General features: G+C 39.2%; 3 protein-coding genes across 9 annotated transcripts in view; 2 read left to right on the top strand and 1 right to left on the bottom strand.

The window, feature by feature from the left end:
- The window catches only part of MTIF2 (mitochondrial translational initiation factor 2), a 29,343-nt gene extending 14,563 nt beyond the window's left edge, over positions 1-14,780 (top strand). For all 6 annotated transcript variants that reach the window (XM_043603396.1, XM_043603397.1, XM_043603398.1 and 3 more), the window contains 7 exons: positions 667-791; positions 2,522-2,726; positions 8,071-8,323; positions 9,127-9,267; positions 11,416-11,580; positions 12,697-12,837; positions 13,477-14,780. In XM_043603396.1, the coding sequence (XP_043459331.1) occupies positions 667-791; positions 2,522-2,726; positions 8,071-8,323; positions 9,127-9,267; positions 11,416-11,580; positions 12,697-12,837; positions 13,477-13,649 (1,203 nt within the window). In that variant the 3' untranslated portion in view covers positions 13,650-14,780. The remainder of the gene's footprint in view (positions 1-666; positions 792-2,521; positions 2,727-8,070; positions 8,324-9,126; positions 9,268-11,415; positions 11,581-12,696; positions 12,838-13,476) is intronic.
- On the bottom strand, positions 14,670-17,671 carry RPS27A (ribosomal protein S27a). The gene is made up of 6 exons (XM_043603404.1): positions 17,599-17,671; positions 17,415-17,479; positions 16,704-16,758; positions 15,925-16,010; positions 15,425-15,556; positions 14,670-14,853 (listed from the first exon to the last, which is right to left on the bottom strand). The coding sequence occupies exons 2-6, from the start codon at positions 17,460-17,462 to the stop codon at positions 14,704-14,706; spliced, it is 471 nt and encodes a 156-aa protein (XP_043459339.1). The 5' UTR covers positions 17,463-17,479; positions 17,599-17,671; the 3' UTR covers positions 14,670-14,703.
- Positions 17,672-17,964: 293 nt separating this feature from the next.
- CLHC1 (clathrin heavy chain linker domain containing 1) overlaps positions 17,965-22,228 on the top strand; it is a 40,930-nt gene continuing 36,666 nt past the window's right edge. The window contains exon 1 of one of the 2 annotated variants that reach the window (XM_043603402.1): positions 17,965-18,071. The gene's annotated coding sequence lies outside the window, so the exon portion shown is untranslated. Of the gene's footprint in view, positions 18,072-21,823; positions 21,992-22,228 lie in introns of those variants that run through there. The other variant, XM_043603403.1, reaches the window with a different exon arrangement.

Below are 22,228 nucleotides of genomic sequence, written 5' to 3'. Positions count from 1 at the left end.
CTTATTCAGTTGGCTAGAACTTCAAATGTCAAGTAGCATTGTAAAGAAAGCGAGAGGAAGAGACAGATGGTAGAGACAGATGGAGGAGAATGCATGAAGCATGTATTTATGAAGGGGTATTAATAAGCACCACTAGTGGGCCTCCTTTTAAGAAAATCACCATTCTTGGGGTGGCTGGATGGCTCAGTTGGTTGAGCATCACACTTTGGCTCAGGTCATCATCTCATGGCTCATGAGTTCGAGCCCCGCGTCAGGCTCTGTGCTGACAGCTTAGAGCCTGGAACCTACTTCAGATTCTGTCTCCCTGTTTTGCTGCTTCTCCCCCACTCGTGCTTTGTCTCTCTCTCTTCTCTCTCCCTCTCTAAAAAATAAATAAACATTAAAAGAAAAGAAAAGAAAATCGCCATTCTTTCTTGAAAGATATGTCCCTGGATCAGGTTTTCTTGCTTTTCCTTCCTTTGTTTTTTCCTCCCTCCCTCCCTCCCTCCCCGCTTCCTCCTTTCCTGGCCTCCTTCCTTCTTTCTGATTGGGTGATTCATGCGTTTAATGCTTAAAGAGAAAAGTATGATATAACTGTTTAGGATTATTTCGCTTTCTGACACTGGTATTTACATTTACAGATAATATTTTATTTATGTATCTTAACACCCTTTTTTGTTATTAAAGGGCGATAATCTGATGGCTTTGGCAGAGGCAACAATTGCTCTGGCAGAGATGTTAGAACTGAAAGCAGACCTCAATGGTCCAGTAGAAGGAACAGTAATAGAATCTTTCACGGACAAAGGAAGAGGGTAGGACTGTTAAAATGCTTGCTTTTTAATAATTTGTTTCATTGTTTTTGTGGCTTGATTATGTAACAATGCATTATTTTATTGCATATTATTGTTAGACATGGACAATATTTTCAAAGCATTTGTTTTGAAAAGCATTTTATTGCATTAGCACATGGAACATAAAAATTTAGTTATCAGGGGCTCCTGGGTGGCTCAGTCAGTTAAGCGTTCTACTTCGCCTCAGGTCATGATCTCACAGTTCGTGAGTTGGAGCCCCACATAGGGCTCTGTGCTGACAGCTCAGAGCCTGGAGCCTTCTTCATATTCTGTGTCTCCCTCTCTCTCTCTGCACACCCCCCCCCCCACCCTTGCACACTTTCTCTCTCAACAATAAATAAACATTAAAAAATTTGTTTTAAATGCAGTTACCAGTAGCCATAGCAACTATCTATATATCTCCTAGTCACATTTAATGGTGTAAGTAGTTCAGTTTGTTTGGATATTTTTCTCCACTGACTTAACTGAATTGATAAATAAAGCCTCATAGACTAACAAATTGGAATGAAATAGCAAATGTTGCCCTCAGGGTTTCTAAATTCTTTATGTCCTTACCCATTAATATTCTATCCAGGAAGGTCTTTGGGTTTTTCTTCTCTTTAATTTTTCTCCCTATCAGCAAGAGGTTTCACTTCTTAACAAATTAGTTACGGAAAGAGGATTAGCATTCTGTCAGAATACTCAGCTAACTGCATCCTCCACTGCCATAAGCTGATAAAAAATGTGTTTTGTTTTCCTTTTTTTTAAAAGCGTGATAAAAGAAGCATAACATTAAATTTACCGTCTTAACCATGTTTAAGTTCAGTAATATTAAGTATTTTCACATTGTTGTACAACAGATCTCTAGAACTTTTTAATCTTGTAAAACAAACTCTGGGGCATCTGGGTGGCTCGGTCAGTTAAACATCTGACTTTGGCTCACGTCATAATCTCACAATTTAGGTTCAAGTCCCACACGAGGTGAGCTTGTGCATATATTTCAGGTGAGCTCGTGCCCTGCTTCGGGTGAGCTTGTACTCCGCTTTGGGTGAGCCCTGCTTCACTCTCTTCTCTCTCTCTGTCTCTCTGTCTCTCTCCCCTCGTGGGATTCTCTCTCTCTCTCCCTCTCTCTGCCCCTCACTCACTTGCACCCTCTCTCAAAAAACCAAAAAAACCCCAAAAAACCCCCCAAACCCCAAACAACAACAACCACCAAAAAAACCCCACTGAAACTCTATACCCACGAAACCCTAATTTCCCCTCCTTCCAACCCCCAACCCTTGGCAAGTATCTTTAGATTTTCTGTTTCTATGATTTTGACTACTTTAGGTACTTCATATGACTAGAATAATACAGTATTTGTCCTTTTTGACTGGCTTATTTCATTTAACATGATGTCCTCATGGTAGGTTCATTCATGTTGGAGCATGTGACAGGGCTTTCTTTTTTTAAGGTTGCATAATATTCCATTATATGTATACACTGAATTTTCTTTATTACTCAGTTGATGGACATTTGGTTTGCTTCTACCTTTTGGCAATTATATAGAAATGTTTTTATAGTATGAAAAACTGCTTGAGAAGTAGTGGGGCTAACCCTGTGTGTACATAGTATATATATTTTAGTCTTGTAAAGATATCTTTGCTCTACTTAAGAAAGTACTTACTTCCTGATGATGGCATTATGAATATATATGTTTATTTTCATTTTAGGCCTGTTACTACAGCTATAATTCAAAGAGGAACTTTGAGGAGAGGCTCCATTCTGGTTGCTGGAAAGAGTTGGGCAAAAGTACGCTTAATGTTTGATGAGAATGGAAAAACAATCCATGAGGCCTGTCCCAGCATGCCAGTGGGAATTGTAGGCTGGAGAGACCTCCCTTCTGCAGGAGATGAAATTCTTGAAGTAGAATCTGAGGTATATCAAGCTTAATTCCTATATACATGATACAGTGATTTTATTTATTTATTTATTTATTTATTTATTTATTTATTTATTTATTATTTTAATAATTTAGTGTCAAGTTAACTGACATACAGGGTATACAGTATAGTCTTGCCTTCAGGTGTAGATTCCCATGATTTATCCCTTACATACAATACCCAGTGCTTATCCCAACAAGTGCCCTCCTCAATGCCCATCACCCATTTTCCCTGCACCCCCAACCCCCCACCCCCATCAACCCTCAGTTTGTTCTCTGTATTTAAGAGTCTCTTATGGTTTGCTTCCCTCTTGTTTGTAACTTTTTTCCTTCCCTTTCCCTGTGGTATTCTGTTAAGTTTCTCCAATTCTGTATATGAGTGAAGACATACGTAGCATGATACCCTCTAGTTCCATCCACATTGTTGTAAATGGCAAGATTTCATTATTTTTCCTCACCAAGTAGTATTCCATTGTTATATACTATATCTTCTTTATCCATTCGTCAGTTGATGGACATTTGGGCACTTTCCATAATTTGGCTATTGTTGATAGTGCTGCTATAAACATTGGGGTACATGTGCCCCTGTGAATCAGCACTCCTGTATCCTTTGGATAAATTCCTAGTAGTACTATTGCTGAGTTGTAGGGTAATTCCATTTTTAATTTTTTGAAGAATCTCCACACTGTTTTCCACAGTGGGGCACCAGTTTGCATTCCCACCAACAGTACAAGAGGGTTCCCCTTTCTCCACATCCTCACTAACATCTGTTGTTTCCTGAGTTAATTTTAGCCACTCTGATTGGTGTGAGGTGGTATCTCAGTGTGGTTATGATTTGTATTTTCCTGATGATGAGTGATGTTGAGCATCTTTTCATGTGTCTGTTTGTCATCTGGATGTCTTCTTTGGAAAAGTATCTATTCATGTCTTCTGCCTATTTCTTCACTGGATTATTTGTTTTTCGGGTGTTGAGTTTGGTAATTTTTTTATAGATTTTGGATACTAACCCTTTATCTGATATGTCATTTATAAATATCTTCTCCCTTTCTGTCAGTTCCTTTTTAGTTTTGTTGATTGTTTCCTTTGCAGTGCAGAAGGTTTTTCATCTGGATGAGGTCCCAATAGTTCATTTTTGCTTTTATTTCCCTTGCCTTTGGAGACATGTTAAGTAAGAAGTTGCTGTGGCCGAGGTCAAAGAGGTTGCTGCCTTTTTTCTCCTGTGGGATTTTGATGGTTTCCTGTCTCACATTTAGGCCTGTCATCCATTTTGAATTTATTTTTATGTATGATGTAAGAAAGTGGTTCAGTTTCATTCTTCTGCATGTTGCTGTCCAGTTCTCCCAGCACCAGTTGCTAAAGAGACTCTTTTTTCCATTGGATACTCTTTCCTGCTTTCTCGAAGATTAGTAGGCCAATTCTGGGTTCTTTATTCTATTGCATTGGTCTATGTGTCTGTTTTTGACTGTACTGTCTTGATGATAACAGCTTTGTAGTACAGGCTAAAGTCTGGGATTGTGATGGCTCCAGCTTTGGTTTTCTTTTTCGACATTACTTTGGCTATTTGGGATCTTTTGTGGTTCCATACAAATTTTAGGATTGTTTGTTCTAGCTCTGAGAAGAATGCTGGTGCTATTTTGATTGGGATTGCATTGAATGTGTAGATTGCTTTGGGTAGTATCGACATTTTAACAATATTTGTTCTTCCAATCCATGAGCATGGAATATTTTTCCATTTCTTTTTGTCTTCTTCAATTTCTTTCATAAGCTTTCTATAGCTTTCAGTGTACAGATCTTTTACCTCTTTGGTTAGGTTTATTCCTAAATATTTTATGGTTCTTAGTGCAATTGTAAATGGGATCGATTCCTTGATATCTCTTTCTGTTGCTTTGTTATTGATGTATACAAATGCAGCTGGTTTCTGTACATTCATTTTATATCCTGTGACTTTGCCGAACTCATGTTTCAGTTCTAGCAGTTTTTTGGTGGAGTCTTTCGGGTTTTCCATGTAGAGTATCATGTCATCTGTGGAAAGTGAAAGTTTGACTTCTTCTTTGTCAATTTGGATGCCTTTTATTTCATTTTGTTGTCTGATTGCTGACCCTAGGACTTCCAAGATTATGTTAAATAGCAGTGGTGAGGGTGGACATCCCTGTCGTGTTCCTGATCTCAGGGGAAAAGCTATCAGTTTTTCCCCATTGAGGATGACATTAGCTGTGGGCCTTTCATATACGGCTTTTATGATGTTAAAGTACGTTCCTTCTATCCCAACTTACTTGAGAGTTTTTATTAAGAAAGTATGCTGGGGGCGCCTGGGTGGCGCAGTCGGTTAAGCGTCCGACATCAGCCAGGTCACGATCTCGCGGTCCGTGAGTTAGAGCCCCGCGTCGGGCTCTGGGCTAATGGCTGGGAGCCTGGAGCCTGTTTCCGATTCTGTGTCTCCCTCTCTCTCTGCCCTTCCCCCGTTCATGCTCTGTCTCTCTCTGTCCCAAAAATAAATAAAAAATGTTGAAAAAAAAAATTTTTAAAAAGAAAGTATGCTGTATTTTGTCAAATGCTTTTTCTGCATCTGTTGACAGGGTCATGTGGTTCTTATCCTTTCTTCTGTTAATGTGATGAATCACATTGATTTGTGAGTATTGAACCAGGCATGCAGCCCAGGAATGAATCTCACTTGATCATGGTGAATAATTCTTTTAATATACTGTTGAATTCGATTTGCTAGTATCTTGTTGAGAATTTTTGCATCTGTGTTCTTCAGGGAAATTGGCCTGTAATTCTCCTTTTTAGTGGGGTCTTTGTTTGGTTTGGGAATCAAGGTAATGCTGGCTTCATAGAATGAGTCCAGAAGCTTTCCTTTTATTTCTGTTTTTTGGAACAGCATGAGCAGAATAGGTATTAACTCTGTTTTAAATGTCTGGTAGAATTCCCTTTGGAAGCCATCTAGACCAGGACTCTTACTTGTTGGGAGGTTTTTGATAACCGATTCCATTTCTTCACTGGTTATGGGTCTGTTCAAATTTTCTGTTTCTTCCCATTTGAGTTTTGGGAGTGTGTGGGTGTCTAGGAATTTGTCCATTTCTTCCAGATTGTCCAGTTTGTTGGCATATAATTTTTCATAGTATTCACTAATAATTGTTTGTATTTCTATGGTGTTGGTTGTGATCTCTCCTCTTTCATTTGTGATTTTATTTATTTGGGTCCTCTCTCTTTTCTTTTGAGAAGTCTGGCTAGGAGTTTATCAATTTTGTTTGTTCTTTCAAAACAGCTCTTAGATTCATTGATCTGTTCTACTGTTTGTTTTTTTTTTAATTCTATACTGTTTATTTCTGCTCTAATCCTTATCATTTCTCTTCTGCTTGGGTTTTCTTTGCACTCTGTTTCTAGTTCCTTTAGGTGTGAGGTTAGATTCTGTATTTGGGATTTTTCTTGCTTGTTGAGATGGGCCTGGATTGTGATGTATTTTCCTCTGAGGACTGCCTTTGTTGCATCCCAAATGGTTTGGACTGTTGTGTTTTCATTTTCATTTGTTTCCATATATATTTTAATTTCTTCTTTAAATTTCCCGATTGACCCATTAATTCTTTAGTAGTATGTTCTTTAACCACCATATGTTTGGAGGCTTTCCAAATTTTTTCTTGTGGTTGATTTCAAGTTTCTTAGCGTTGTGGTCTGAAAATATATATGGTATGATGTCCATCCTTTTATATTTGTTGAAGGCTGTTTTGTGACCCAGTATGTAATCTCTTTGGGAGAATGTTCCATGTGTACTTGAGAAGAATGTACTGCTTTTGGATGAAAAGTTCTGAATATATCTGTCAAAGTCCATTTGGTCCAGTGTATCATTCAAAGCCATTGTTTGCTTATTGATTTTCTGCCTAGATTATCTGTCCATTGTTGTAAGTGGAGTATTATAGTCACCTACAATTACAGTATTATTACCAATAAGCTTGCTTATGTTTGTGATGAACTGATTTATATATTTGGGCATTTCAAGTTAGGGGCATAAACATTTATAATCATTAGCTCTTCTTGATGGATACACCCCTTAATTATGATATAATGCCCTTCTTCATCTCTTCTTACAGTCTTTGTTTTAAAATCTAGTTTGTGTGGGGGGCACCTGGGTGGCTCAGTCAGTTAAGCGTCTGACTTCAATTCAGGTCACGATCTCACGGTCTGTGAGTTTGAGCCCCACATCAGGTTCTGTGCCAACAGCTCAGAGCCTGGAGCCTATTTCAGATTCTGTGTCCCCCTCTCTCTCTGCCCCTGTCCCACTCACACTCTGTATCTCTCTCTCAAAAATAAAGTTAAAACATTAAAAAAATTTTTTTTAAATAAATAAAATCTAGTTTGTGTGATGTTAGTATGGCTACTCAGGCTTTCTTTTGACATCCGATAGTGTGATAGATGGTTCTCCATACCCTCACTTTGAATCTGAATGTGTCCTCAGGTCTAAAATGAGTCTCTTGTAGGCAGCATATAGATGGATCTTGTTTTTTTATCCATTGTGTCTTTAGACACAATGATACCTTGTGTCTTTTGATTGGGGCATTTAGTCCATTTACATTCAGAGTTATTGTTGGAAGATATGGATTTAGTGTCATTGTGTTATCTGTAGGTTTCATGCTTGTGGTGTTGTCTTTGGTCTTTTGTAGTCTTTGCTGCTTTCCACTCACAGGGTAACCCTAGGATTTCTTGCAGGGCTGGTTTAGTGGTCATGAACTTCTTCAGTTTTTGTTTGTCTGGGAAAGCCTGTATCTCTCCTTCTACTTTGAATGACAGCCTTGCTGGATAAAGGATTCTTGGCTGCATATTTTTCCTATTCAGCACATTGAATATTTCTTGCCACTCCCTTCTGGCCTGCCATGTTTCAGTGGGCAGGTCTGCTATGACCCTTATGTGTCTTCCCTTGTAGGTTAAGTAGGACCTGTTTGTCCCTAGCTGCTTTCAGAATTCTTTCTTTTTTTTGTATCTTGCCAGTTTCACTGTGATATATCGTGGGATACAGTGATTTTAAATATTCTCTGATTTTCTACCAAATAAGTATATTTGTGTTAACAAATAAGTATAGACTATAAAGGCTTATGAGAGGGCCAGTGGTGCCATTTTATAATTTGGCTATGGAATTTTTAAAAATTTGAGGTAATATTTAAAAATTAAATCATCTGTGTATACAAAGACCCTAGATTAAAGTTTTATAAGTTTATCAAAATTTATAAAATTAGTGGTTTCATATATGAGTTAGACCAAGCTAAGTTGGGGAAAAACATCAAGCTTTTTTAATCCACAAGATGCTGGTTTCTCTTTAGTTAAATAATGCCTGTTTTTTCCCCTATAAAGCCTAGGGCACGTGAAGTTGTTGACTGGCGGAAGTATGAGCAAGAACAGGAGAAAAACAAAGAGAATCTGAAAATAATAGAAGAAAAGCGAAAGGAACACCAAGAAGCACATCGGAAAGCCCGTGAGAAATATGGCACTTTGCATTGGAAGGAGAGATCATTTCTAAAGTACCAAGAAAAAAAAGAACAAAAACCCTTAAAGACAAAAGAGAAAGAAGAAAAGGATTCAAATGTACTTCCTATAATTATTAAAGGTGACTTTGGAAAGATTTTACTTCATTACTCATTTTTGTATTATAAATATGTGTATTTCTTCATTCTCACAATTAATTTCGGCCATTAAATTTAAGCTAAAATTATTTTGGTATTTTGGGGGAGATTTATTTTATTGATGTGTAATTGACATATAACATTATGTTAGTTTCAGGTATATAGCAGTGATTTGATATTTGTATATATTGCAAAATGACCACCACAGTAAGTCTAATCACCATACACAGTCACAAAACTTTTTTTTCTTGTGATAAGAACTTTTAAGATCTACTCTTTTAGCAACTTTCAAATGTATAATATAGTATTATTAACTATAGTCACCGTACTGTACATTACATCCCCATGACTTATTTATGACTGGAAGGTTGTACCTTTTGCCCTCCTTTTTGCCCATGTCTCACTGGGGGAGAGGTGTTTTGTTTTGTTTTTTTGTTTTTTTTTAATGTTTATTTCTTTTTTAGAGAGAGAACACGAGCAGGGGAGGGGCAGAGAGGGGGATAGAGGATCCCAAGTGGGCTCTGTGCTGACAGCAGAAAGCCTGATATGGGGCTTGAACTCATGAACTCTGGATGACTCACTGGGAGAGATTTTAATAAACATTTTTCTTGATGTTTTGTTGTAAATGTACTTTTGGTTCTAAATACTTAAGTTAAATAGATGTTTATAATGCTAAACCTAAATAAAAGTGGTAATTGCCATTCTTATTATGACTTTAAATAGATTTTTGTCATTTTGTGTCTGTTAATGTCTAACTCTTAACACCAGTAATTTCAAACTTTTTTAGGTGATGTTGATGGTTCTGTTGAGGCCATTGTGAACATTATGGATACCTATGATGCTTCACATGAGTGTGAACTTGAATTAGTACATTTTGGTGTGGGTGATGTCAGTGAAAATGATGTTAACCTTGCTGAAACATTTCATGGTAAGATTTCTATTTCCTGTTTGTTTAACTGTGTTCCCTAGAACACACTGTGAACCATTACCTTCAGTCTTTTGTAGCTTGGCTAATCAACTTGCCCTTTACCCTTATCAGCATCACCCTTCCTGCTCTAGTGGAGTCCCAGCCTTTGAGCTCAGTGGGATGCGCAGTATTGCAGCCATAACTTCACTCATTGTTTTCACACTACAACCTTGGGGAACTCTTTCAAGTCCCAGAAGGTTTTTTGATTTTACTTACTTACTTACTTACTTACTTACTTATTTATAAATAAAGATAATTACTGCCTTTCCCGTTTCCCCACCCAACCCAAGGTTGGTTCTCTGTATCTTTTATTTAGACTTTTGAATGCTCCTGACACTGTAATCAGCCTGTTCAGTATTTTACTTCATCTTTTACTTTTGTCTACCTGTTTTTTGTCTATTGATAATTATATAAACCTTTCTTAGATTAAAAGCTGTTTTTGGCTTTAGTATATGCACTATTGAAGCAAACAGTTTTTAGCTTTAATTAAATGCGTAGAAGGTAGGGGGACTGGACTATTAGTTGAACTTATGATATACAAAAAGGTGACTCATGACTCACTTTAAGTCTAACACCTAGCAAGGCACCAACATTTTATTAATTAATGAATCACTTAGGAAGGAGGTACTTAATGACTGTACTTATTTAGAATTAGATGTTACTTCTACTAAATAGTAATGCTGGTTATGGTTAATTCATTTTTAATTTTTATTTTTAATTAAAAAAATTTTTTTAATGTTTTTATCTATTTTTGAGAGAGAGAGAGAGACAAAGCGTGAGCAGGGGAGGGGCAGAGAGAGGGAGACACAGAATCTGAAGCAGGCTCCAGGCTCTGACCTATCAGCACAGAGCCTAATGTGCGGCTCCAACTTGTGACCTGAGTTGAAGTCGGACGCTTAACTGACTGAGCCACCCAGGTGCCCCAGTACTGGCTAATTCAAAGTATTTTCTAGGCATTGACCAGCCTAGCACTATACTATATAATGCAGGTAGCGTGTTAAATGATTTCTTAATGATAAAACTTTCAAGGTGGTTGTGTTTTTCTCTTGATTAACTTGTTTGCTTTCATTTTTATCACTTGTTTAAGGCCAGGAGTGTTTTGCTTTTTATCCCCTCTAAGGTATTTGCTGTTAAATATATTATTTGTTCTTTGGCAAAATAGTCAACTCCATAGAATTTCTTTCATTTCTTAAATAACTCTTAAACTTTACCAATTTAGTAACTATTTTGGAGCATCTTTTGGCCAGCTGAATATCTAAGAATAAACCACAAAAAGTTGTAGACAATAAGTTTATAATTTAGTAATACAATTGTTATTAAAATAATGTAAAAATATTTCAGCCCTATTCAATTTTTGTTTTCTTATTTCTCTGGTATAAAAATCAAAGTTTTGTTTAGCGTACTGCCTTGCACAGTATGGGTACTTTTGTCTCTTAAATTAATGGGTTTAAAAATTATAAAGAAGTTTTCCTTGTTAAACAAGCTACAATAGTATTTGTAAAATCCTTTGGTTAATTTGAAAATTTACTAGTTTTCATGAGAAAAAATTACAGAATTTTTCATCACCACTTTTAATTTACATAGAAGGAAATAAAACTTTTTTTTTAATGTTTATTCTTGAGAGAGAAAGCATGAGCAGGGGAGGGGCAGAGAGAGAGGGACACAGAATCTGAAGCAGGCTTCAAGCTCCAAGCTGTCAGCAGAGAGCCCAACATGGGGCTTGAACCCATGAACTGTGAGATCATGACCTGAGCCGAAGTTGGACGCTTAACTGACTGAGCCACCCAGGCACCCCTAAAACCTTTTTGTTTTTAAGTGTATTTTGAGAGAGAGCATGCAAGTGAGCAAGGGAGGGGCAGAGAGAGAGAGAGGGAGAGAGAGAATCCCAAGCAGGTTCTATGGTGTTAGCACAGAGCCAGACACGGGGCTCAATCCCACAAACCAAGAGATCATGACCTAAGCTGCAACCAGGAGTCCGACGCTTAGCTTAATTTACTGAGCCACTCAGGCTGCCCGAAATAAAACTATTTAGATTTGAGTTTCTGCTTGAAAGAAAAGTCCTTAATACAATATTTGTGCTACTTTATTGATTCTATTTCTGCTTCCCAGGTGTTATATATGGCTTCAATGTGAATGCAGGCAATGTTATCCAGAAGTCTGCTACAAAAAAAGGAGTAAAAATCAAACTTCACAAAATCATTTACCGCCTAATTGAAGATTTGCAGGAAGAACTGAGCAGCAGATTGCCTTGCATTGTGGAAGAGCATCCAATTGGTGAGTGTTCACTGTATATTAAACATTCATATCTTAGGTGCTGTGAAGAACACTTGAAAGCAAAGTTTAGGGGAATTATAGTTCACTGTTGAAATACCTTCACTGTTCCAATAAATGGCCTGTGTCCTAGAAAAAATGATATATTCAATGTAACTTCCTATGTATTATAAACCTGCCCTCTGCAGCCTATGCTTTGGCCCTGAGGATACAAAGGCAAGTTAGGCAGTAAGAACTTGCCCTAAGGTTTAGACATCAACTAATTATAACACAAATTAGACTGGGATGGGATGCATGAAGATTATATACAGTGTTCTGGAAGGAGCCACTGATTTTGTCCTGGAGTTGGCCGAGAAGTCCACCATGAGAATAGTTAATTTTACATTTAAATATCACATATTTAGAAATATTCTTTCTAGCATATCCCTTGGCCAGATGGAAGCCTAAATTTATTTGAGATGGACTGAATCGTTTTATCTGTTCTTATGGTCCAGAGATTTTAGGCTTTTCTGATCTGCTAAACATGACCATACAGAGATTTGTATGTTCTTGTGCTAAGGCACAATTTGGAAAACTTTTGAGTCATACAAGGGTTTCCATCAGCCAAATAACACTAACCCCAGTAAATCGGTATATTATAGTGTATGATACCATGTCATTATTGGAATTTAATTTTCAGTGAAAAAAATTAAGCTTTAAGCTGAGTCACAGAATCAGTATTTAAGTGAATATAAATTATCAATGGGGAGATTAAAATTAGGTGATGACAGATGTTCTCTTCAAGAATAATATATTGAGGGACAGGTGAAAACTAGGTTTTCATAAAGCAGACAGTAAACTGTTATCTTCTAGTGCATTTTCAGCTAAAAAAGTGAATTTCTTTTTCCCTTGTTCATTTTTTTAGGCAAGCAGGTTCTTTTCCAAGAAAACCCAAGGATTTTCATGTTTATGTTTCTATGAGCAGTCAGGAAAATAAAGTTGTAGAGTCAGAGAAAAACAGGATTTCAGTACATGAGTTTGTATTTTTCTCACACCTTTAATTCTTGCTCTGCAGAATATGTGAAATTATGTATTTCTCAAAATCTTTTGTGTGCATCTAATGTTCTCTTCTTTCTAAAGGTGAGGCTTGTATACTAGCTACCTTCTCTGTAACAGAAGGGAAGAAAAAAGTTCCTGTGGCTGGCTGCAGAGTCCAAAAGGGTCAGTTAGAAAAACAGAAAAAATTTAAATTAATCCGTAATGGACGTGTTATTTGGAAGGGTAAGCAAGATCACAATCTGTTTCTATATTAAATCCAGTCACCCAAACCTACTGATTCCATGTAACCACCTAAAATCTCACTCCCTTATCCTGGTTCAGGCTGTTACCTTTTGTTAACTCAAACCTCGTCTCCAGGTGACAGGCTCCCTCCCTTACAAGTCCTGATGTCTCTTCCAGGATTTTTAGTCCTGCCTGGTAATCTATATAACCTGTAACAAGCCTGATAAATCAGTAATCTAGTTTCCTAAGCTTCTAAAAATTGGCCGCAAATTACCCTTCCAGCTGTCTCCTACCCCTGATCTACAGCATTGTACTTGGCTTACCTTGACCTTTTTGCCTGCAATGTCTTTTATCCTGGATTATCTCATTCTTTAAATCTTGAGTACAATGCCATCCTCTGCAAAGTTAGTCTAACCTTTGAAATGGGAGATTTAGTTCTTTCCCTATAAACCGCATCTTGCTTACAGCAAACCATTTTTCTTTGGTTTCCCTAGTATTTAGTTCCATCATTTAACATGATAGGACTGTAAAATTTAGGACTTTCAGGGTAATTTTCCTTTTAACACCAGACTGTATAGCACTTAGCAGGTATAATTTGTTGAATATACCTACCTTGTTTTTTTGTTTTTATATTTTAAGGCTCATTAACCTCATTGAAACACCATAAAGATGACATTTCAGTCATCAAAACTGGAATGGACTGTGGTCTCAGTTTGGATGAAGAAAAGGTAGAATTTAAAGTGGGAGATGAAATTGTTTGTTATGAAGAAAAAGAAATTCCAGCTAAGACTTCTTGGAATCCAGGATTTTAAAATTACATTAAAAATGTTAACAATTAACGGGGTGCCTGGCTGGCTCAGTGACTCTTGATCTCAGGGTCTGAAGTTTGAACCCTATGTTGGGTGCAGAGATTATTTTAAAAAATAAATTTAAAAACAAGTATCTTGCTTTATTATAGAACGACTAGTTATGCTTTAGTGAAGGGAAGAATTCACTTCTGGCCAAAAATACCCAAGTAGCTCTACCAGGTGTTAACATGGATAACTTGTCAAAATGCTACAGAGATAGGAAACGTTATTTAAGGATGCCTCCAAGTAGAAATCCTGTTAAGAATGGTATGACATGGTAAAAGGGAATTGTTCATTATCAGTGCCATTGAATGTAGCAAGTCCATTGCATGTTTTCGTTGAGTGGTATCAAAACAAGCAAAACTCCCTCAATTTAGCTCATGGGCAAAATATAGTGCCAAATATTGCTTAAAACTTTCTCAACATTAACAGTACTAGTGAACAAATAGTTTAAAGTTCTAAGATTTCACACTCAACATTCAATAAGAATGTTCCCATGTACTGTACACTGCAAATATACCAGCCAAACCACCCAGGGACTCAGGATAACTTAGCTTTTATATTTCTTATATATGAAACAAATATGTTGTAGTCTCTTTTTAAGGCAAGGTGTAACACCCATTCATACCAGTGTTTCTCAAGTGGGCGGGGGTGGGGGGAATGGACAGCCTCCACCCTACCATCCCAGGATCATTTGGCAGTGTTTGGATACACTTGGTGGAAACGGTGTGCTACCGGCATCAGGTGGGTAGAGAGAGGCCTATGATGCACAACCCCCACAACAAAAATTTATCTGGTCCAAATGTTAACAGTGCCTATGTTAAAAATTAACAGAAATACAAACTGGCTTGTATCTAGACAGTTGATACTAAATACAACCTAATTCTGCCAAAGTATATGTAGTTTATCAAAGAAAATGGTGTGATCTTCAATTTGATACTTAAAAACCACTCTTTAAGTGACTAAAAAATTTCAACAATTGAATGTTAGTTCATGTCTTTTATTAACCCATATACAGTTACTTGTCTTCGGGTTTGTTGAAGCAGTAGGTCAGACAACATTTGCCACAATAATGTCTATCAAAGTGGCTAGCCATAAAAACTCCAGCACCACATTCATCTGAAGGGCACTCCCGACGAAGGCGACTGATTTTGCCATTCTCATCCACCTAAAAAGTACAAACCTGCTGTTAAGGTAATTTTACAATGTATTCTGATGTCTAAGTTAAGGGACTCAAAATATTCAACCTCATTAAAGTTCACACACTCAGTACAGTTCAGTCTTGCAAGTGGTGGACAGATCTAAGACCTAAACCCAGATCTGACTTCAAAATCAGAACTTTAATTTGGAACAAGCAGCTTAAAGTGAAGCCCATCATATGAAGCTTGTTCAAACACCAAACAGGAACAAAGCTTTTAAAGAGTTTGATACCACAAAACAGATGAACATCTTGGGGTGGGGGGGTGGGGGGGAAGGGAAGCAAACCGTAACTATAGCGAACCAAAAGGATTGATGGAGGGACATGGGTGGGAGATGGGCTAAATGGGTGATGGGCATTAAGGAGGGTACTTGTTTATGATCAACACTGGGTGTTATATGTAAGTGATGAATCACTAAATCCTATTCCTGAAACCAATATTACAAGTTAATTAATTAGAATTTAAATAAAACTTGAGTTTGAAACCAGAGGTGCAAACAAAATTAATCTACAGATAGAAACTTATTCTAACTTGGCTCACCTTATAGTATTTCAGGACGGCCAATTTAACCTTCTTTCTCTTATGCTTATTCTTCTTGGGAGTGGTGTAAGACTTCTTCTTCCTTTTCTTAGCACCACCACGAAGTCTCAACACAAGATGAAGAGTGGACTCCTATTAATGAAAGAGTATGAAACAGGCTTTAAAATGATTAATGTTCACATTCCATTAAGAAAGGGCAACTAGCATCATGCATTTTCTAACTGGATGGCTAAGAAGTACACAATACCAGAGAACAGGAAGTTGTGGAGGGAATATTAACTACTTGTTTATAGGGAGATCAAAAAACACATTGTATCACACCAGGAATGCAATCCACAAAATCCAGAATGTGAGAAACTATAACAGTGCTCCTGAAATGTTAACGCAGGGGTCACTAAGAACCTACTGCTAATCTAATACTATTGGCCCCCACTTTTGTGTGGTCAAAACTTACAAAATAAGATTTATATTTAAAGGACTGCTCTGTCCTCCAAACAGACCTTTTGAATGTTGTAGTCAGACAAAGTACGTCCATCTTCCAGTTGCTTGCCAGCAAAGATCAATCTCTGCTGATCAGGAGGAATTCCTAATAAAACAGTCAGTCACATCAGAAGAAGCATATCTGCTTAAGATTTATAAATAATCCTTAATCAAATAAAGGGTACTAATAGCAGTCACTATAAGCTAGGCATGGTTTTATTTATTTATTTATTTATTTTTTTAACATTTCATTGCATGTAGGTACCACAGTTTATTTATTTTTTTTTTTTCAACGTTTATTTATTTTTGGGACAGAGAGAGACAGAGCATGAACGGGGGAGGGGCAGAGAGAGAGGGAGACACAGAATCGGAAACAGGCTCCAGGCTCTGAGCCATCAGCCTAGTGCCTGACGCGGGGCTCGAACTCCCGGACCGCGAGATCGTGACCTGGCTGAAGTCAGACGCTTAACCGACTGCGCCACCCAGGCGCCCCAGCTAGGCATGGTTTTAAATGCTTGTATAAGTTAACCCATTTAATCCTAATGACCATACGTGTTAATAGTAGTATCTTCATTTTACAGCTAAAGAAATAAATGCATGTAGAGAATTAAATAGCTCGCCCAAATTCACACATGTGAAGTGCACCCCTTTTTGGCTCCATGCTCATAATATTTATTATTTCAAAAGCATTTGACTTTGTCATTTCGACCTCTTTCCATCCCACCCACAGCAGGTATGTCTAGTAAGTAGACCGGCGCCAGTACAGGTTAATTTCTCTGAACTGGACAGTATTACTTGCCTTCCTTATCCTGAATCTTGGCCTTCACATTTTCTATTGTATCTGAAGGTTCAACCTAGGAATTTTAAAATGAAAATATATTGATAATATTAAGAAACTAGAATAAATGCCCAATTTAATTTTTTTAATGTTTATTTTTTTTAGAAAATGAGCGCGATCGAGCGGGGGAGGGGCAGAGAGCTAGAGGGAGACACTGAGTCCGAAGGAGGCTGCAGGCTGAGCAGTCAGCAAAGAGCCCCATGCCGGAAGCTTAAGCGACTGAACCACCCAGACCCCTTACCCAGTTCAACTTTAAAGTTACCCCCAAACCAAGCTGGTGGAGGGCGGAAGCCTACCCAACACAGCTGATCACTTATCCAGGGTGCAAGCAACCCCTGCCAGGTCCGCTGCTGGCGTGCACACTTCCTGAGCCCAGGGCAGGCGGGCGGCGGCGGCTGGACCACACGTGTTCGCCCCCACCCGTGGGAGCGCCTCCTTACCCCTCCGCAGGAGCCCGACTTTGACTACCTGGCCAGAACCATTGGAGAAGGGAGTGCCCACTCTTCAGTTATCTAAAGTCAGCCCTAGGCCCCTACTCAGCAAAGGCTCAACTCAGAGCCAGTCTTCTGAACCCAAACTTCTAAATATTCTGCTACAGAAAGCGGCACGGATCCCTAACTCCACTTCAGGCCCACATTCAGGCCTTGACTTCCTCACGCCACCTGGCCATACCTCAAGAGTGATAGTCTTCCCCGTAAGGGTCTTCACGAAAATCTGCATCTTGGCGGCAGTTCCACCTGAGGTTGAGCCAAAAAAAAAGAAAGAAAACAAAAAAGAGAGAAGTCAGACCTGGGGAAACAGAAGAGAGCGCCCGGTAGGCCGCTGGGCGGAGAGAGGCCCAGGAGCACACACTCACCGCAGATGGCGGATCGGAAAGGAAAGCTACGCGCCGGCCCACGGGGTTTCCCGGCGCCCCCGCCAGAGGCCCCACCTCGTAGGTGGCCACACCAAATGCCGTACTGCTGTCACGGCGGCTGTCTAACAACATGCCAGACTAGGGCGCGAACCTCATTTCTCCTCTCTACCGTGAACTTATTTCTCACTTTAACCCTCAGAATGCTGTCGAAATAGTAGATTTAAACAAATAACAATGGCTTTAAAAGACTTTTGCCATACAAGCCACGAGGCTAGTAGGGTCTTTAAAAGGGGGTGGGGTTGAGGGGGCCTCATTGAGGAAAGGGGAGGAAAAGGAAGTGTCTTCTGGGAATTGTAGTTTTATACTGATTTCTTTTAGTTTGGACTACTTGTCCCAAGATGCAGTTCCACACCCCCGGTTCCCTAGTTACTGTCTCCAAGCGCTGGAGTCAGTGTTTGGAGAAAGGGATTAAGGTGAGAAGGGAGCAAGGCCCAGGGGGAGTAATGGTTTCGGGGAAGGTGGAAACGGGTCGGAAATGACTAGGAGGAAAGGTTAAGAGTCGGGAGAAGAAGGGATCGGGGAACGAAGGTACCGTTCACTTACTTACAGAGGTGGTGAGGGGCGGAGGATAAGCGACCAGCCATCAGATGATTTGGCCTCCGGGAGAAGGGAATTCCTGTGGCCATCTCCAGGCAGACCGAAAGATAGGTAGTATCTTAAAACCCTTGGGTTTATCTTTTTCTGTCCTGTAGCCCTTCCTCGTCTTCAATCCCCAAATCTGTCCTAGTTTGAGTAAGGTTCTGGGCATTGTGTAGGTGTAGGACTCCTAAGTGAGAAACAGTTTAACATGTTGAAAATCTCAGGAGTTTTCAACTTTTCAAATGAAGTCATGTGGGAAAGAACCTGCAGAATGATTATTTAGTTGTAGAATTTCCAGGTGGGGACATTTTGTTTGTGAAGGTACCAAGAGGAAGATTTTGGAGTATGTGTAGGGTTCTCTCCTAGTTCCGCGGACCAATTAAAAGCAAGTTACACCTTCCTCTGGCCTTTCTTCACTGTGCGAACCACGGAATCCTTTGTTATGGTACCTTCCCTAATGCCTTCTCTTTTTATCTTTCCATGCCTCTCTGCATCTCCATCCTCAACCTCAAATTCAGGCCGTCCTTATTATTCTCCTGGAAGAGTTAATCTAACTTCTTTTTTCTTTTTTTAATTCTGTAATGGTTATTTATTTTTGAGAGAGAGCGAGAGAGAGCGTGCATGAGTGGGGGAGGGGCAGAGAGAGAGGGAGACACAAAGTCTGAAGCAGGTTCCAGGCTCTGAGCTGAGCTGTCAGCACAGAGCCCAAGTTGGGGCTCATACCCACGAACCATGAGATAATGACCTGAGCCGAAGTCGGACACCCAACTGACTGAGCCACCCAGGTGCCCCGAGTCAATCTAACTTCTAACCTGCCTTCAGTCTTTCTCCTTTTCTAACCGACCCTCACTTTTGCCTCCAAAACATTCTAAAAAGTAAAGGTAATTATGTCATATTCTACTTCACCTTCAAGGATAAAATCCAAATTCTTCAATATGATATTCAGACTCTGCCTTCCGTATAGCCTAATCTATCACACCCATTACATACTTTACGCTTTAATGACTGAGCTAATTAAGGTACCTAACTTATGCTTTCTCATGCTTTGGCACTTCTAAAAAATCCATTTCTTTTTCTTAGAACATTCTTCGTCTCATATTCTGCCAGCTAGTCCCCATCTTTACAACAAAAGACCTTCAAAGAGTTTTCTATTCTCATTGTCTCCAGTTTTCCCCTTCCATTAAATGAATCTACTATCAAGCTTCTGTCTCTACCAAGCAATGGAATAGCTCTTGTGGTCACTAATCACCCCCATGGTGCTAAATTCACTGGTCATTTAATCTTATTTGATCAAATCAACATTTGCCACAGTTGATTACTCCCTCCCTCTTTGAAATACTTTTCCCCCTGACTTCCAGGATACGTCTCTCACTTCTCCTTCCCTTGACGGTCTTTTCCAGGCTTTTTTGTTGCTTCCTCTTGATCTACCAGACCTCTAAACTTTGGAGTGCTTCCAAGGCCCAGTCCTTGGACTTCTGCTTTGTTGACATTTCCCGGGTCATTTTCATTCTGTCTCATAACTTTTAAATACCATTTGTATGCACATGACTAATAAATTCCTATCTTATCATCACTAAGGCTGAAAACTTTATGGTCATCCTTGATTGTTCTCTCATATCCCCCTACCCTCATATGCACAGTGAATCTTCTTGGCTTTATTTTCAATGTACAGAACACTTCTCCCCACCTCTACTGTTACCACCCCGATTCATGCCACCCTTATCTTTTGCCCAGATCATTGCATAGCCTCCTAACAGTGCTTCCAGCTTTGACCCTTGTCTTCACAGAGCAGCAGGAAATGTATGTATGTCAGATGTCACTCTTCTGCTCACAGCCCTCCAGTGGCTTCCCATCTCGTTCAGAGTTAAGAATAAATTCCTATAAGTGAGGTTGTTGCTCCAGCCCTGGAACCACAAGGCCATAATCCAGCTCATTGTTCCTCTTGCCAAGTCTGCCTAGTGAAATTGGCACCTTTTTCTAACCTGCACAAAGGTGCCGCATGGGCTGGGAGTGGTCCTGCCTTCGAGGGCTTCTATTTTACGTGATCTGGCAGCTACCTCTCTGACCTTATCTTTTCTCTCCCTTTCCCATTCTCTCCTAGCCCTGCTGGCCTTCTTGCTGTTTGTCACACATGCTGTCCTGCTTTGAAGATTTGGGCTTGCTGCTCTGTATGCATCAACCACTCTTCTCAGGAATCTTCGCACTACTTTTTTCAGATTTCTAAAATGTGATCTTACCAGTGAGGGCTTTCCTCTTTCCCAACTTAATGCCTTGTATAAAGTAGCATCCTCCCACCTTCCTTTCTAGTTCCCATTCCTTGTTTTATTTATTTATTTATACAACTGTTTACTCCCATGTGTCATCTGTATTTTGTGTGTTGTCTGTCTCTCGGTTTGAATGTAACCTCCAGGAGGTTAGAGACTTTATTTTGTTTGATGCTGTATCTCTAATGTGTAGAATAGTGGCAGACACAGTTGGTGACCCCTCCCCCACCCCACCCAAACATTTATTGAATAAATACATGCAGTCCAACATAAACATTGCACTTGGGACGATTCCATTAGGTATTTTACCTGATGTTTCCCTGCCCTCTCCCACAGACTAGTGAGGTATCTCTCAGGGCTTTTGGAGTGCAACGTGTCCACCTCTGTCACAATGCCCTCTCTGCTCTGTAGCAATGGCTCATTTAACTAGACCCAATAGGTTTGACTGGGAACATTTGTCACTTGTTTTCTCTGTATCCTTATGTGTCTAACATGAATGAATGAGTGAAAGGTAATCTGAGTTGTTTTATGTGGCTCTGGGGCATTTTGTACATGCTGAGGAACAGTCACTTTAGCTGTGTTCTGGTTTGAGAGCACCACAAGTCATGTCTTCTGAGCAGACCAGATTATTGCTCAGTAATTATTGATTATTAAGCATGTTTTTAGTACATATTCTACTAGAAACTACTATGCACTGGAATGCTTATAGGTAGGAAAGGATATTGGGAAATATGAACATTTTGGTTCCTGCCTACTGGTAGAGATAGAGAATGTAAACAGTTTCTCTTACAGAGTGGCTAAGTGATAATACCATGATAGAGCAAGTTCACAGTATTATGGGAGAATATACAACTTGACCAAGTTTAAGGGAATTCAGGGCAGCTTTCCTAGAGCTGTGTAAACTGAAATCTGAAAAATGAGTAAAGGCAAGTGAATGAGAGTGGTAGCACGAGTGTATCTTGGTGGGGACAGGGCGTGGTAAGGATGGAGAGAGGGAATACAGAAATGGGTAGAGAATTACATGAGACCCTCAGGTAAGAGAGCAAGTTCATGGGACTTGGGAAGAGTTAGGCATTTTTGAGCAAGCTATGGATTCTGTTTGATGTTAATGTGAATAGTTTTCAGGAACCAACTTCTGTATCTAACTCTAACTGGATAATGATTCTTTATTTTCTTTTTGAATATTTATTTTTGAGAGAGAGAGAGAGAGAAACAGAGGGCAAGCAGAGAAGGGGCAAGGAGGGGGAAGACGCAGAATCAGAAGCAGGCTTCAGGCTCTGGGCTGTCAGCACAGAACCTGATGCAGGGCTCAAACCCACGAACTGTAAGCTCATGACCTGAGCCAAAGTCGGATGCCTAACCAAATGAACCACCCAGGCGCCCCTTGATTCTTTACTAAAAGAGCAATGGAATGTAGCTGCTTGAAACTGTACTCAGAAAAAGACTGTTTGTTATCTTCAGTATCATTGATGGATGAATTTTAGCAGAAGGTCTGACTTCGTACTTTTAGTACATTTATATTAAAGATAGAATTATAATAAAGTTTATTATAAAATAAAGTCATGAGTTATTTGTAGCTATCATGACTATGCCTGGGCCAACTAAGCACACAGGTAGAGAAGTATTTGACCTTGTTTGTGTCACGAGGAGGCTTCCAAATTAGTTTTCCCATGTGAAACAAACAAAATGGTAAAAGTTCTGTTAGAGATATTAAATTAAACATACAG

This window comes from Prionailurus bengalensis, chromosome A3 (assembly GCF_016509475.1).
Source record: "Prionailurus bengalensis isolate Pbe53 chromosome A3, Fcat_Pben_1.1_paternal_pri, whole genome shotgun sequence".
NCBI classification, from domain to species: Eukaryota; Metazoa; Chordata; class Mammalia; order Carnivora; family Felidae; genus Prionailurus; species Prionailurus bengalensis.
The sequence above is the reverse complement of the archived record's forward strand: the minus strand, read 5'-3'. Positions and strand labels throughout refer to the sequence as shown.